General features: G+C 39.1%; 1 protein-coding gene across 2 annotated transcripts in view; it reads right to left on the bottom strand.

Moving 5' to 3' along the window:
* Window positions 1-643: 643 nt before the first annotated feature.
* Window positions 644-14,986, bottom strand: part of GNPAT (glyceronephosphate O-acyltransferase) — a 20,270-nt gene continuing 5,927 nt past the window's right edge. For both annotated transcript variants that reach the window (XM_062641718.1, XM_062641719.1), the window contains exons 3-16: window positions 14,207-14,383; window positions 13,226-13,355; window positions 11,212-11,339; window positions 10,684-10,759; window positions 9,953-10,104; window positions 9,732-9,862; window positions 8,846-9,069; window positions 6,777-7,022; window positions 6,015-6,094; window positions 3,458-3,598; window positions 2,450-2,549; window positions 2,263-2,356; window positions 1,036-1,097; window positions 644-729 (exon numbers count right to left, since the gene is read on the bottom strand). In XM_062641718.1, the coding sequence (XP_062497702.1) occupies window positions 686-729; window positions 1,036-1,097; window positions 2,263-2,356; window positions 2,450-2,549; window positions 3,458-3,598; window positions 6,015-6,094; window positions 6,777-7,022; window positions 8,846-9,069; window positions 9,732-9,862; window positions 9,953-10,104; window positions 10,684-10,759; window positions 11,212-11,339; window positions 13,226-13,355; window positions 14,207-14,383 (1,785 nt within the window). In that variant the 3' untranslated portion in view covers window positions 644-685. The remainder of the gene's footprint in view (window positions 730-1,035; window positions 1,098-2,262; window positions 2,357-2,449; window positions 2,550-3,457; window positions 3,599-6,014; window positions 6,095-6,776; window positions 7,023-8,845; window positions 9,070-9,731; window positions 9,863-9,952; window positions 10,105-10,683; window positions 10,760-11,211; window positions 11,340-13,225; window positions 13,356-14,206; window positions 14,384-14,986) is intronic.

Below are 14,986 nucleotides of genomic sequence, written 5' to 3'. Positions count from 1 at the left end.
GCATTGAGCGCGCTACCCGCTGCGGGCCCCTGAGGTGCGTCAGGGAGCGAGGCGGGAGGGGCGGCACGGATTTAGTCAGGTTTTACATGTAACAGTCATGAAGTAATTATAACAATGCCCAATTGCCTACAAATAAAACAACAGAACCTCAACCAGATCCATCCCAAACAGCAAAACCCAATTAGCCGTTCTGGTTATTGCCAAAGGTTTGATTTGCGCTGTTCATAAGGGCTTCACATTACATTTAGCCAGCCAGCAACATATTTTTCTAAATATTAATTTTAATAGCAAGTCTTTTAATTCCCCATTACATTTTCATATCCATTAAATACTTGAAACCAATCACACTTTTTGTTACAAGTCTAGAAAACTGTATTGAAGTACCCATTACTGTGCACATTTCTTCATAAATATTTATCAAAATGAAAGAAAAATACCAACAAAAAAAAAGAAAAAAAAACAAACCAGCAATGTTTAATCCGTTTTAAAAAACAAAACACGGTGAGGATACAAATACAATCTAAGCCTCATGGCAACAGTTTCTAAATGACAACGGTGCTGAAGAACACCTCCAGACCCCTGACACTCGCAGGCCACGGGGCAGGAGGCAGCCTCACTTCCTTGCTCCCATGCCTGGTCCCTGCTCCAGCAGGCACTCCCATCTACTCACAGCATCAGGAACCACTCAGAGTCGTGCAGCCACAGGTTTCTGTACAGGTATCCTGGCATCTAATGAAAAGAGTTAACACTCATCAGCAAAATGGTGTAAATACCACCCCATTAAACTACTTCTTGCCTTATTTTCCTTGATCACTGGGTTGCACAGTGTTCCAAATAAAGAAGGGAGATTCAAAGCTGCAGTCAATGACACCAGAAAAAGTATTGTAAAACAATAACAGAAAAAATCATGAGGATTTTTATACAGATAAATCTAAGGAACTAGTAGGGACAAAACACTGCATCTAATCTATGTGTATTGTCCAAACTAATTTATAACTTGAGGAGCTCTCTTCAAATTGAACAGAGAACACTTACCAAACATATCCAGGATTTTATTAACAGCTTCTTGATTTACATTGTAAGTGAACCCATTGGACCTACAGTTAAAAGGAGAAAAAAGTTTCCTCAATTGGCATTTCTTATTCCTGTCGTTTCTACGCAAATAATCTGAATTAAACATTTTCATAATTCCATCATAATTTTTCATCCTACCAGCATACATATTAATTTTAATGACATGGCAGACTCCTAAGCAGATTGTACTTAAGGACAGTTACAGGTTTTTTTATCCTTCCTCTTGCTCACAGTGCTCATGTCTCTCTCTCCTCTTGATTTTTATTAGGGACAAGTGCAGGAAGAGAATCTTTTGTTTGTTTTCAATCATACAATTTTCAAGACTATCTGTGAAATTGAACCAAATCTTCAGATGATGACAAATTCTGTTGCACTTGATTTATTCCTTTTACTTGAAAGGGGAATTTAGCTACAGACATGTATTTAGCACAGTCAGGCAGCTGGGGACATAACAACAGAACTTGGTGTACTTTTCAAGAGCACTACAAACCTTAACCAATTCATTTCCTTAATAGAGGCACAAGCAAATAGCTTGGGGTCATCAGCTGCCAACTACATTCTGTGAAACACTCAAGACTGTGGACTTGTATCAGGAGCTTTCATGGTCCTACTTTTAAATACAGTAAGAAGGTCTATGACACACATTAATTTGATAACAGGAAATTGTGTCACTGTACTTTTGTGTAACAGTTGGTTTTTAATCTTAGGCCTATAAACTATGAACTGTGTTAAAAGACTTTAATGACTAAGCTGTCAAATTGCTTTGAGATGTCAGTGCTGACACCCCCCCCCCCAAATTAATATTCCTGATTATTGCCTATATTTTCTGATGAGGCTTATTGTAACACAGAGTAACTCTTCTATTTAAAATAAGCAGGACTGTTCTCTTTGCTTATCGAAGCCTTGGGAAAACCTTTGAAAACCAAAAGATAAAGGGAGTCAGAAGAAACCTACTAGTGAGTTAGATGGGTCCCATGGGAGTCTTTTCACAATGAGGGGATGCCATTCTGCTTCTACAGCACTTACAGAAAGTAAGGACCTGGGTCTTCATCGTGACTCATGTGAATCCAATAAACCTTCAGCTGACTGGTGCTCAGGCAGGCACTTCACACTAATTGCTCAGCCATCAAGAATTGCCAGTAAGACCACCCACTGACTTTTATACACCGAAAAAACAATGTTACTTACATTTTCTTCTTCTTTGCTGCACCTAGTTGTACAAGAGCTGCTAAGGCATTTTTCTGCATGTCAGAAGACAATGCTTCATAACACTGTGTATTCCCTACAGAGAAAGCAGAAGCATAATTAAAAGTCTTATCACTGACCATTAACAGGCTACACTTGTAATACCCTATTGCAGAACAGCTGTACACACCCTTTTCAAGAAGTTGAAAAACAAAGTTGCGGACTCCAGGTATAAACTGCTTCTCCGTAAAGGCTTCTTTTGCTTCCTTTGTGAGGTATCTGAAAATTAACTAACATTTAAAAAAAAAAATTAGCACTTCTTTCCTTTTGATTATCAGCTTGTTATGAATTACACACAGATGTGTCTTCATTGGTAAGTAATAATTACACTTTGAAAAGTGTAGGAGAGGAACTCAAAAGGTATTATTGCACAGAGCATGAGAATCCTAACATTAAAATAAGGTTCCGTACTACTGTAATAGTTACCTTAGACATTAATTTACCATCCCTGTTCTCACAACCAAACCTGTGTTGTTGTCTGTTTTTTTTTAAAGCAACACCTGTTTTACAGATGGGAAAAAAAAAAATGGGCAAATCACTACAGTTCAGCCCAAGTCTTATACCAGATCATTAACAGTTTCCACTAGGTTCAAATAGTCTACAGTCTCACCAATCTTACATGGACATACCTGAGGTTTTAGCCTCCTGTTAATTAATAAGCAATATGCATTGCTTATTAGAGGAATGTAAGTGCTTAGTCTTATTAAAACCTTGGAAAACCAAAACAATTAAAAGATATGGATGCAATTAATGAGTCCTCAAAAAGCTATTAGATAATGGATGCAAACTAATTTCCACACCGAATAGGACAGCCCACACAAAATGAATTAAGCAAGAGCTCGTCCTAAGAAAGCACAATGAACCTATTAGCAGCACACTCCCCATGAAGCTTATAAACCCACAGTGGGCCAGCACATAACAAAGCAGTTACTGTAACTGGTAAAGTTTAAGCCAAAAGCTGAAATCAGGATCCTGGAGAGAGGGTTGTGTTTAAGATATTTATCACTGCTATTTCTCAGCTCTTGCACTCCCCAGCCATGAAAACAGTCACTATTTATACTCCAGAAGTATCACAGCTCTCCTGCTTTCCCTATAAAACACAGGAGAGAAAAAAGAAAATTTCCAAAGAACAGCATACCTGATAACCTTCCACAAAAGGTCTGAACATAGTTGACAAGAAAGATACTATAACACTTCCTTTGTTCGTTGGGTAGATTTCCTGCTGATTTGTTTGAATGGCATCACATTTTGTAAGTAGAAAACATCCTTCCTCAAAATCCTGGGGAAGAGAAGCATAACTGAAATTTTAACATCTAAAATAAGTGCAGTTGCCTTTTCGCATGAAATCAAACCACAAAAACTATACAACAGGACACCACTTCCATTTCTGAACTCAGTTCTCAAGAGACTTGAACCAAAATGTTCCTACATACCAGAAATACCCTTACAAAAAGGCAGTGGAAATGTCTTCTTAAATACAGCTCTATCTTGATGCTCAACAAGCCTAGGAGCAGAGAAAGTGCCTATGGCTGCTATTTTAACAGCCACACTAAGCTCCCACATGATTTTGTCAGAATAGGGTCAGGTTCTCTGGCTTAAGGGTTTTTGGTTTTTTGTTTTTTTGTTTTCTGTGAGTATTTTTTATTTATTTTTCAAGTCAGGTTTGCCCTTATCTCATGTCCGCTGTTTGCAATAGATGGTAACATAGTTCACTGACCTGCCTTCTACAAGAGAGGCAATGCAATGGCCAAAAGTTAAAAATTACAGAAACATCAATGACAGAATCATTTTACTGCCAGTATTGGCATAAGGGGGAGAAGGCACAGGACACACATGCAGAGAACATGAGGGGATAGGACATAGACATGGCAGAGAACACAAGGAGTTTGAATGCAGACATGACAGACACATGGATGACTAGAGGAGCAGACTGCTCAGAGATTGCTAAGAGATCCCTTAACATAATAGCAACTCTTTCACTTGAATGCAGTAAAGTCAGTCATAGCCAGTCACCTTCCTGTTCCCTGCTTGGTTTTGGTACTTAAGAAAACGTGCAAAAGGCAACGATTGCTAACAATGAAAGCTAATCATAACGGTGGCAATAAGCCTTTTGAAAAAGGCCCCATTCTCTTCAATATAAAACAAAAATCTACAAGATTTTAATATAGTTGCAAGTCTTGAATATTCCTGTGAAAATTATACTTATCTCTTTCCTAGTGCAGGAAAGATCACAAACCTTACCATCAGATATTTGGCCTTTGCATTGATAAAAGTCACATTTAATCAGTTTTAAATCCAAATAAAAACTACACATGGACATACCAGTTGATATTGGGTATGACATTGAAACAGGGTTTTTACTGATAAACTTGTGCTCACCTGCAGTTCCCTCTGTCTGGACTAGAGCCAGCTCCAACCCAGCAGGATGTGTACAAACCAACTTAGCAAGTTCTACTGTGCCCTATAATAAGGCAGTATGCAGGAACAATACTGGCTTTGTCTGAGTAATGGTTGTATGGGGTGTGGGGTGAAAAGAGGGGAAACTCTTTTCAAGCAAATAAGATACAACTGAAGCTTCCATAAGACTCTCATAAGGAACACAGTTATGCCATTAGGAAAGTTCTCACTTCAAAAACCTTCACAAGCTGCACCACCACAACTCTGCAGAAGATTGTGGCTGCAGAAATTTAAATCAGGCTTTACTATAAGCACTTCCCTCATAGGGCTTACAAAGTACTATATACATCTACACAAGATAAATGCCAGCAATAAAAAGCTACAAGGGCTCAACACCATGAACATCAAAACCTTCAGAGTTCAAGGTATCAGAGGAATGTTAGCCACAGAGTGGATACTGCCATGCTGAGTAGTCAAGAAGTGGGTATGGAGGCACACTTTAACAGATGGGGCACTGGGTGTTGGCAGTCCTCTGATATCCCTACCATCAAGACCACACACATGGAGCTACACAAAACAACTGATCACAGCTGCACTAGGAGGAGTATAATCAACCAGAGGACAATAGGTACTTAAATTTCAAATTGCATACTCTGTCTGTCAAAGATAACAAGGGCACACAATGGTTGATCATTAACTGGTATAATACCTACAGTTTAACTTTCTGAAAGAGCAGCAGTGCCCCTCTGCTACACGGTCTGCAAGAGCTTTTAGGAAAAATCCTGGTGTACACTCAATGAGAATTCCCATTTTCCCTGTTTTGTTTCTGCATTGACAGAACATGTCCACACTGTGACAGAATTCAATTAAATCGCTTTTTTTTCTTCACAGCCTAAGGTCTCTTACATAACTGCAGAGCAGGAGGACAGTGTTTAAACTTCATTTAAAAGACTGCTTTTCATATATTTTAAAATTTGTGCCGGAAGACTGATAGCTTTATGAAAAAAAACCAAACTTCTGCTACAGTTAATTTCAATAGTTCAGAATTGGGCAGTTTCAGGATTTTTAGGGTTTTAATGGAAGGGATGGGAAGATTGCATATGCAACCTTGTGGATTCAGTCAGTGTTTCACAACTAACCAAATGATCCCCCTTTAAGCTCTTCCTCCCACTTACAGATCAAGCTGATATCACTTTAGGTGTTTATCACAAAGCACTTGTTTGGCAGAGGCCTGCAATCAGATACTATTTTAGTTGGCTGTATTACTATCACTGTTTTTGTATAAAGGATGCTTTTACCTTCAATGAAATGCCAGGAAAGAAGATGAACTCATCAGAAAAAACATCTCTCAAGAAGCTGAAGTAGTTATAGACTTCCTCTGAAAAAAATATTGTAAAGTACTATTGTTTAAAAATCTAATTTAAAACACACAAGTGAAAAGCCACTTAGTCCTTATTTTAGTACCTATTTCAAATAAAATGGACTTGATATTAAAAGCATACATACATATACAGCAGAAACTACTACAACACAACAGGAAGTCCCGTAAGCACTTGATTCAATTGTTACCAAGCGGAAAGAACTGGGGGTTGTACCTTCTCAAAACATGCATTAAATACCACATAATCAGATGCTGCACAGAACTAAGGTATGTGTTCTGAAAGTTTCTTTAAGAGCCAAGTATTGGAAAACACTGAAATACTTCAGAAGCAGTAACGGGAAAAGAAGACTGAGAACTAGCTGCACTATGCAAGTGTAATTTGTAACCCAGAAAGCTAGCCTGCTGAACACCAACAAAATTAGACACTTGGGAACTGGGACCTGCTCCTCTTAACCCTACCCTCTCAGGGTACTTTCAAAAATACCAGAGGGTAAACAAACAGAAAAGCCAAACAAAATACCTCTGTCCCTTCCCAACATATCCACCTGGTGCCATGGGACCTTATCCAGGGTCCTAGGTAGCTGCCACTAGCAGCTGCAGGAACCTTGTGCTTCTCTGACAGCTGACAGTACATGGAGCACAGCCCACAGACTGTCAGAGCTACCTACCCAAAACATACCTTTTCTGAAGCTGCGTGTCATCTGCAAGGCAATTGCCACCAGAGAGGGACGCACAAACACATTCAGCAGCTGGTTTCTGTAGGTGGCACACATGAGGATGGCCAGGGCATGCTTGAAGACGATCTCCCCTACAGCTCCATCTTCCACTCGTTTGTCATTTAGGACCACATGGCCATCGACAAGGCGAGCAATGTTGGAATGCAGGGTGAGGCCAGACATGACTGCTTTTTTGGCACACAGGTTATCTAGCAGGAAAACACAATACTTGGGAAGATGCAAAAGGGGACATAACTCTATTGAAGGAATCTAAAATGCACCAGTATTTCATCAAATTTTATGATCGAAGAGTAATTATTACATCAAACATGTTCAGTTAGAGAGATGTTCTAAAATAACCCACACCAGGAATTTGCAGCCTATGTGTAGTATGAGGTGGAGAGAACAAATTTCAGACATTTCTGTAATTAAATCACTTTAAATTCTTTCGCTTGCTAACACAGATTTCACATACAATCACCTTGAATTTTCTTTGCTCCTTCAGCCTACTTCGTTCCAGTTTTGCTAAAGCTTCCAAGTTTCTCAATGCAATAAGAAGCAGAGTTTTGAGCAAATGATTTTGCGGTTCCTGTTTTTAATATAAAATTTCTAACAGCCAAGCAAATGTTCCGCCTGTAAACACCAAGCAGCATGACAAAGGCAGAAACAACGAGCTGTTTGGAGACAAGAATGGACAGGGTACATGTAGTTGCTGACTTGGTGATATTGCCAAATTAGCCTTTAAAATGTATTTATTCTTTCAAGTTATTGTCAATCCAAAACAAAACAATGAACCCTGTTTCTATGCAACCGATACCTAAAGCGGGGCCAGCACACTCCAACAAAATCTGCTCAGTAGTTGTCATTCCTCTATTTTGTTACCATGCCTGTTTGCTATTCCATGACTATAGCACAATTCTACTAAAACAAAAGCTTATTCATTGTTGCTAAGAAAATAAACACAATATATAAGCAAACCCAAATGTAGTATGTTTTTCAGTTTACTGTGCAATAAGATTCAAAATGATGTTCAAATATGGCCATTAAATTCTTCCTTTTACCAGTCTGGCAGAAGCAGACCTTGTCTGCACTTAGTGCAGAGCAAATCCCTGAAAGGAGAAGTGGTTTTCTTCCAGAAACAATAGAATTTTGTTGTAACTCTAGCCTGCTCCTATTTCTTTATTGCAGTAGTGAGAGAGAGCCTTGATTATACACAACTACAGAAGCAAAGATCCATGGATTAAGTCTACCTGCGCTGATAAGATAAATGTACTTGCACTACGCAGTATTTTTACTTTGCTGTCTTTACCACTTACGTCCTGAGGCTCTAAAATTAACTATCTGTGTCACCTTGGCTCACACAGGGAAGTTTAAAACAACTGTTAAGAAAGTTTGGAAGGAGACTCAACCCTTCAGCAGGCAATATGCATGTATACATTGTGTATATTAAAAAGAGTGTATGTGTGTAGAAATGTATAAATAAAACCATCAAAGAAGCCTACTTCTTTGAAGAAGATCTACTTCACCACTGTTTCTGGGGATAAAGTAAAAATGTAAAAATAAACAGATAACTTACAGTTTTGATTTTCTCTCACCCATTTGTTTCTGCTAGTTCTTTGCCACAGTAACAATTTTTACCACAGTCAATATCAAGCAATAACTATAGTGTTCCACTAAGTTAACTGCTGCAGATCATGGAATTGCCTGGGCTGACGTAAGGTTCAAAAAGACAAACACTAGGCAAACCTCATACTCTAATACAAGCACCTTTTAATTTCTTCCTCATTCCACTCTTTGGGATATAACAATAAAACATCTGTTCTGCTTCCACCAAGCTGGTTTTTAAAGTATGATCTTCTACAAACTAAGTCAAACCTTCCATGTTTTAGCATCATTTTTAGCATTTCATAAAATCCATTTACAATTCCAAGAAAATGGTCTGTAAAGTTGTCACCATACACTGCCTCCACAGAAATACAGTTTATCCTTCACGAGCAACAAAAGCAATAGAAATAACACATATTTTGCATACCAGGCCATTCAATGAATCCTCCAAAAGTCTGTGTTAAGCCTTTAAGCCACACGGTCTTTTCTATTAGAAGCTCAAAATCCATGGCTGGCAAATTCTGGAGCAGGACAGCAGCAACTAACACCCATGGGCTCAAAACCATGTTTTCTATTTGCAGAAGCTCCATTTTATAAGCTACGTCACTGACAAATTCTTGGATATCCTCAGATGGCTTTTGGGGAAGATGCCTGGAAAGAACAATGCAGTTCAAGGTAAAGAGCTCAAAAAAACTAAATATAAATCACACCCATCCTTCTTTCTCTTGTATTGCTCCCATACCCATAACTACTTCATAGCACCCAGCATCTATACTACTGAGAAGCACAGAGAAAAACAGCAGTAGCTTTCAGACAGTATTTGAAATAGATCTCTCTATTGATAACTGTACACTTGCTATTGTCAAATAAAATTCAAAAGCTTAATGTTTTATGCAACAAATTGCAAAAAGCACCCAATCCAGTCATAGCTACAGCTCCCTGGCACACGATCACCTAACTGTTTGCAGAAATAAAGCAATAAGGGAGAGAAAGACGGAACTTTTAAGTAGCAAAACCACTGAAATCTCAGAAAATGGAGTTTTGGTTAGCTCATGCATCATCATTAAATTTAAAAATGGCATCTCCTCAACACAGTACAAAGCTATGTCAGCAACAACTTGTTTCAAAAACACTCAATTACAATCATGATAAACCTCTGCCCAGACAAAACAGGTTTGGCGGTCTAAATAGTCAGATGGAGGGGAGGTGACAGCAGTTGAAAACAAAGTACAAGAGAACACCTTAATTATTTTACATAGGTGAGGACTAAACAAATGCTTTTCATGTGTATACACTACAGAAAGATGTGGTACCTGGGAACCAAATTGTATGGGCACCGATTTATTCTCCCAGATGCCAAGGTTCTAAGTGATACTGGCTGGCCAATGTAGATATGTATGGTACCAAAATTGTCACTGAGGATTCTTCTGGCTTTTAACAACCCCTATGAAAATGGGAAGAGCAAAATTCAAATTTTGGTGCTACAGGGTGTGTATACATTCACCTATGTGCCATTCTTAAGGAATTTACATACAGATGTAGATTCTTTGGGCTTTGGGACTCCTAGGAGTTCATATGCATAGAGGGATTCTTCTAATATCCTCTCATAGCTGATGCTGATGGGAACAAGGTACGTATCAAAGACTTCACGTTTAAAAAATGGTTCCATCACAATGCTGAGAAGACCTGCAAATTGGAAAGAAGTCACTCGTCTTTTTCAAGGAGGGAAAAGCAAATGCAATTCAACTTTGAAAAAGATTATCTTCAAATTCTAAAACTGCTAATGGGTGTGCACTGTGCCTGTTCTCCAAGCAAGCAGAAACACAAGACACTGCCCAAACTTTAAACCAGAAGGTAAATGTAAGCCATATATCTGGACAGCCATTTATGCTCTTGTCAGCAGCACTGCTCTGTGCTCTCTCAGCATCTTCCTTCTAATGATTCCCCATTGCTTTTACAGTTAGCTTACAACATTTCTCTGCTTCTCAGGGGACACCTATTTTCCATGAAGAAAAGGGTGAACAGTTATGCAGTTAACTACACAATGGAGCAAAGGGGGAGAAAGCAGTAGAGTGTAAGAGAATTGTATTGCCTTTCCCTGTATGGCCTTGGAACTCCAATCACAGCATTTTCCACTACCCTGACAGACCTCACCAATTTCCCACCACTTTAACATCCCTTCCTGTCTGAAGGACTTATGAAGCACATAGCCACTGATGAAAACACTAATAATCATAGAAAGTTCTGAGTTTTCAACAAACGTACCAAACTTTGGAGTCAAAGTCTTGGCGGTGCGGCTTCTAGTCCCTTCAAGGAAAAATTCAACTGGCGCATAGCCACTCTTCAAAAATAAAACAAAACAAAAGAGCTGGTCAGAAAAAAAACAACCATGTCTTCTTTACTTCCCTCAAATAGTTTTAAGTACTTAAAATGCAAGCAAGGGTTGTTTTTTTTTAATGGAAGCCATGCCTGTCTAACTCCAGTCATCTCAAAGCCTATATTCAGTCATTGTATTTGCCACATACAGTTAAAAAAATATTGTGTCTGTCATGATATAAGCACATGATCCAAAGCAACTGATGAGCAGCAATTTATTTACTGCCTACTGCTGAACCATACCAATAGAGTGCATGCATACGCTTCATCCTCAGCAGTTCTGAGGTAAAATACATTTAATCAGATCACAGTGAAGAATTTCAATCACACAGCTATACCATTTTGCATATTTCACATGCATCATTCCAACAGAGTATTTCTCAAGAACACATTTTGAGAGTTCAGTAATTTATTTACCCTTAACATCATTTTAACATATTCAGAAAACACTGCCCAGTAGAGTCTGTTTCCACCAAAGGAACGTCGCATAAAAAAGGCACCTGCCCTTCGTAGCAGCTCACCAACTATTTTCATTCCTAGGAAATCTGAAAAACAATCAAACAAAAACCAAAATCACACACACAAAACTTACTGATTAATATCAACCAGCAGAATCAACCACTTTCTCTAACACACTGATTCAATTACCAGAATAAACCTTTTTTTCCTTACTCTCCTAAGCTCCCTCTCTCACCACAACATAGACTCTAGCCTCTCCCTTACTTACACCCTCCTGCTGCATACTCAACCTCCCAGCCAGGATGGTGGCTGCATGTCCAGTGCTTCCCATCACCACCCCACAAACAGGAACTGAAACACATCCTATCACAGACCTCAAGCCTACACCACATCTGTGCCTCTAATCTGATTTGCTCCTGAGACATAAACACAATCACAGCATCAACTAGATTCCTGCTAATGTACTATATAAGCATGTACTTTGGTGTAACTGACAACTGTTTATCTTCCCTTAGCTAATCCTCATAGATCTATCCATACAGTACTTGAAGCCAAGTGATAACTAACAAAGCAGAGGCACCTACCACTGATATTAGGAGAGCATTTCTCCACTCAGCACAAGTACCACTTTGAGAGTTAGTTTGTAAAACGCATCTTATGAACCTGTAACACAACATGCAGCAAATGCAACTACAACAATAGAAAAGCGTGTTTTCTCCAGATGAATTTAAAATACACACATGCAGCAGTATAATCAAGCTGCAAGTCCCTAATTCTGAAGAACTCTGACCCCAAAACACTTAAAAAAATGTTAATCACTAAAAAAAATCCCTCTCAGCTAAACTAACAGTATCTTAAGAGACTGTTTTGAGGCCCAAAACTCAAAACGACTCTAATCCAAAATTTAGCAAAAGATTACACCGATACCTATGACAGCATGTGAGCAGATTGTGAACAACATGTGACAGGTAAGCAGCTGTGACACATTGACTGAGGAAGCTGTATGACATCAGCTTCTGAATTCACCAGAATCTAACCTTCATCACACAGGAAAGACATTGCTGAGTCAAAGACTGGCAGAATCTTGTCTCCCCTAGAAAGCACATTCTCCCAGCTTCCGCTGATTTTCTACTGGTCTTCCTAACCTCTTGATTCCTCTTCCTAACCTATCCTAACCAACCAAGAGACAGAGTAGTAGAGTAACGGGCTCCCGGATCTTTGCTAGTATGCCTGTGCACGTTACAGTGCTACACCAGACCTGAGCTTGTTATCTGCCTGCTTAAAAGACCTGGTTTGATACCCAGGAATTCCAAGATCAGGAAGTGCTCAGTTATCTCAGTTAAGTGCTGCCAGAGTCTGGATTTGCGAAAAGCACATTAACTCAGAATATATTTACTCTTTAAGTCTTCACAAATTGTTTCCCGCAAATATTCTGGTTTCATCTGCTTTACAATTAAGTACGTCCAAACTTGTGACCTCTGATGTGAAATTTCATTTCCCAGCCAGCTCTGCGCTCAGCACTTCATGTAACAGAGTTTTGCCAATGATTCAAGGGAATCAATTGCAACAGCAACAAGCACAAGGTGCTGGCACTTCATATCTGGCTACTATGAATGCACTTACAAGTGTATAAAGGATCACAAAAGGTTTGCATACATGATAGCTTTTGGGCAAATTTTTGCCTGCTCGCAGGCCAAAAAAGCTATGCACACATTCTTCATAACACCTGTCTTTGCCCAAGCCTTGGGTCTACAGATAGGGTACTTCTGGGCAAACTTGCTATAAAAAAACCTCATCTTGATTGGACTCAGCACCAATGAGAAGCTTTCAGACACTGTAGGAATCTCATCCAAGGAGATCTTAAGATGACATATTTGGAACAGAAGTTAAACACAAATACCTATAGCAGCTACCAGGCCCCTTGCTACCAATTGTCTGAATCCTGAAAACATTATTGAAAGAACATACTTGCCTATTCCTGCAGCAATGACAGGCAAAGCCAAGTCATACGTATATAGCAAATAAGACAGCATCAAAAAGTCTACGTAGCTTCGATGACTGGGCAGCAGTACAACCGGATGCTCCTGAATGGCATGTTGCAACTAAAACCACAACCAAAAAAAAAACAGAACAATATTGTTTCAATATTTACTGACTGTTGGAATTTGCAAATACAGAACTTCACAGGGCTTAAGACAAATAGAAATTAACATGTTTGAGGGTAGTTTCTCTGTCCACATACCTTCTACCTGTTTCAGAATGGAACCATAGGAAGCTTGGAGCAGTAGTTTCCAGACTAGCAATCTGTGGTTCACAAACATCAAAGGACTCAAATGCCAGGGCCACCTCATTACGTGATAGTCTAATTCAAACCCATTTTGATGGGAATGGGAAAGCAAATAGGGACTGTCAAGGCTGACACTGCTGTCTTCCAGGGAATGCATTGCACCTTCCAGAACAGCAGCATTCTGCAATGACAACAGCTCCACAGGAAACTGATGGAAACTTAAGGCACTTCCTGCCTCAGAGGCACACAATGTTTCACCACTCTTAGCTGTATGAAGGTTTTGCAGAACAGCCAACCCACTCAGCCACATAGCATGAGGTTTTCACTCTCAATTCAGCAAAACACATTATTAAATATATAATATCAGAGAGAAAAGCTCTCTCAGTGTCTAACAGAATCCCTGACACATGGTATTCATTACCATAAGAAGCATTTGGAAAACATACAAAAAGTCTTGCTGTTTGCCTTTAAAATACTTATATATCATCTGTCTTCCCCCCCCCCCTTATTAAGAAATACAGTAATAAACACAAGTGCAGTCTTTTTTTCCAAACGATGCTTTTCATGTTTGTTACTTGGAACAAAAGTTAAAGTGTTTGTCCAAGTGACTGGTATGAAAATATTACAACTAGAGTGTTATTTCCTCCCCCCTCCATGAGTACTCACTCTCTGCATTCCTTCTTCATTCACACAAACTCTCTGAAAAAGTTGTTTGAATATTTTGCTCAGAGTAAATGCAAAAAATCTGACAGCTCCTAATTGCATGTTGTGCCCCATCTCATCCAGGATTTCCATGGCTTCTTCTTGAATAATATCGGGTGATTCTCCCATCTCTTTTGCTAACTAAAGAGAAACAAACCAAACAAAACAGCAGTGAGATGTTGATCCCTTTTAATTGCCCATGCACACCATTCTATGTGCCACAACAATTACAGAACTACTGCAACAGTCAGCAAGATTTTATTTTATATGACAGGCATGGATAATATATCATACAGAATCCGTTTAGTGTCCGCCAACAACAGAGCACTAATTTACAGCTATTTAAAATAGAGAATGAGCTTAGATATCAGTGGCGGGGCAGGGGTGGTGGTGGTATGTGTGTGCAACAATTTCCCTCCCCTAAACACACCACCTGGATGTTTTAACCTCTAGCATCTTCAGAGGAGATTTAAGTTGGAGGAATATTTCCTGCCTGAAGAAGGCTGTGTGCCATTTTCTTTGACTCGTAAAATGAAAGCTGTGTTTGCAGAGGTATTCACAAGTAAATCTCTGAAGTGCACTTGGGTTTAAGTGCATTAGATTTTACTACTTGGCTGAAAAACCTCAGCCCTATCACGCTTCAACTTCTTTGTAATGTATTACTTTGGCAATGGCTAACTGAAGCATACAAAGCACTGTCTCTACAAAGTTTGCATATCAATGATGTTTTTTCTGTTGCTATGC

The sequence above is a fragment of the Pezoporus occidentalis genome, unplaced genomic scaffold, assembly GCF_034315485.1.
Source record: "Pezoporus occidentalis ecotype Australia unplaced genomic scaffold, CSIRO_AGI_Poc_V1 ctg7, whole genome shotgun sequence".
NCBI lineage: Eukaryota > Metazoa > Chordata > Aves > Psittaciformes > Psittacidae > Pezoporus > Pezoporus occidentalis.
Note: the sequence above shows the minus strand (reverse complement) of the source record. Positions and strands in the feature narration are given on the sequence as shown.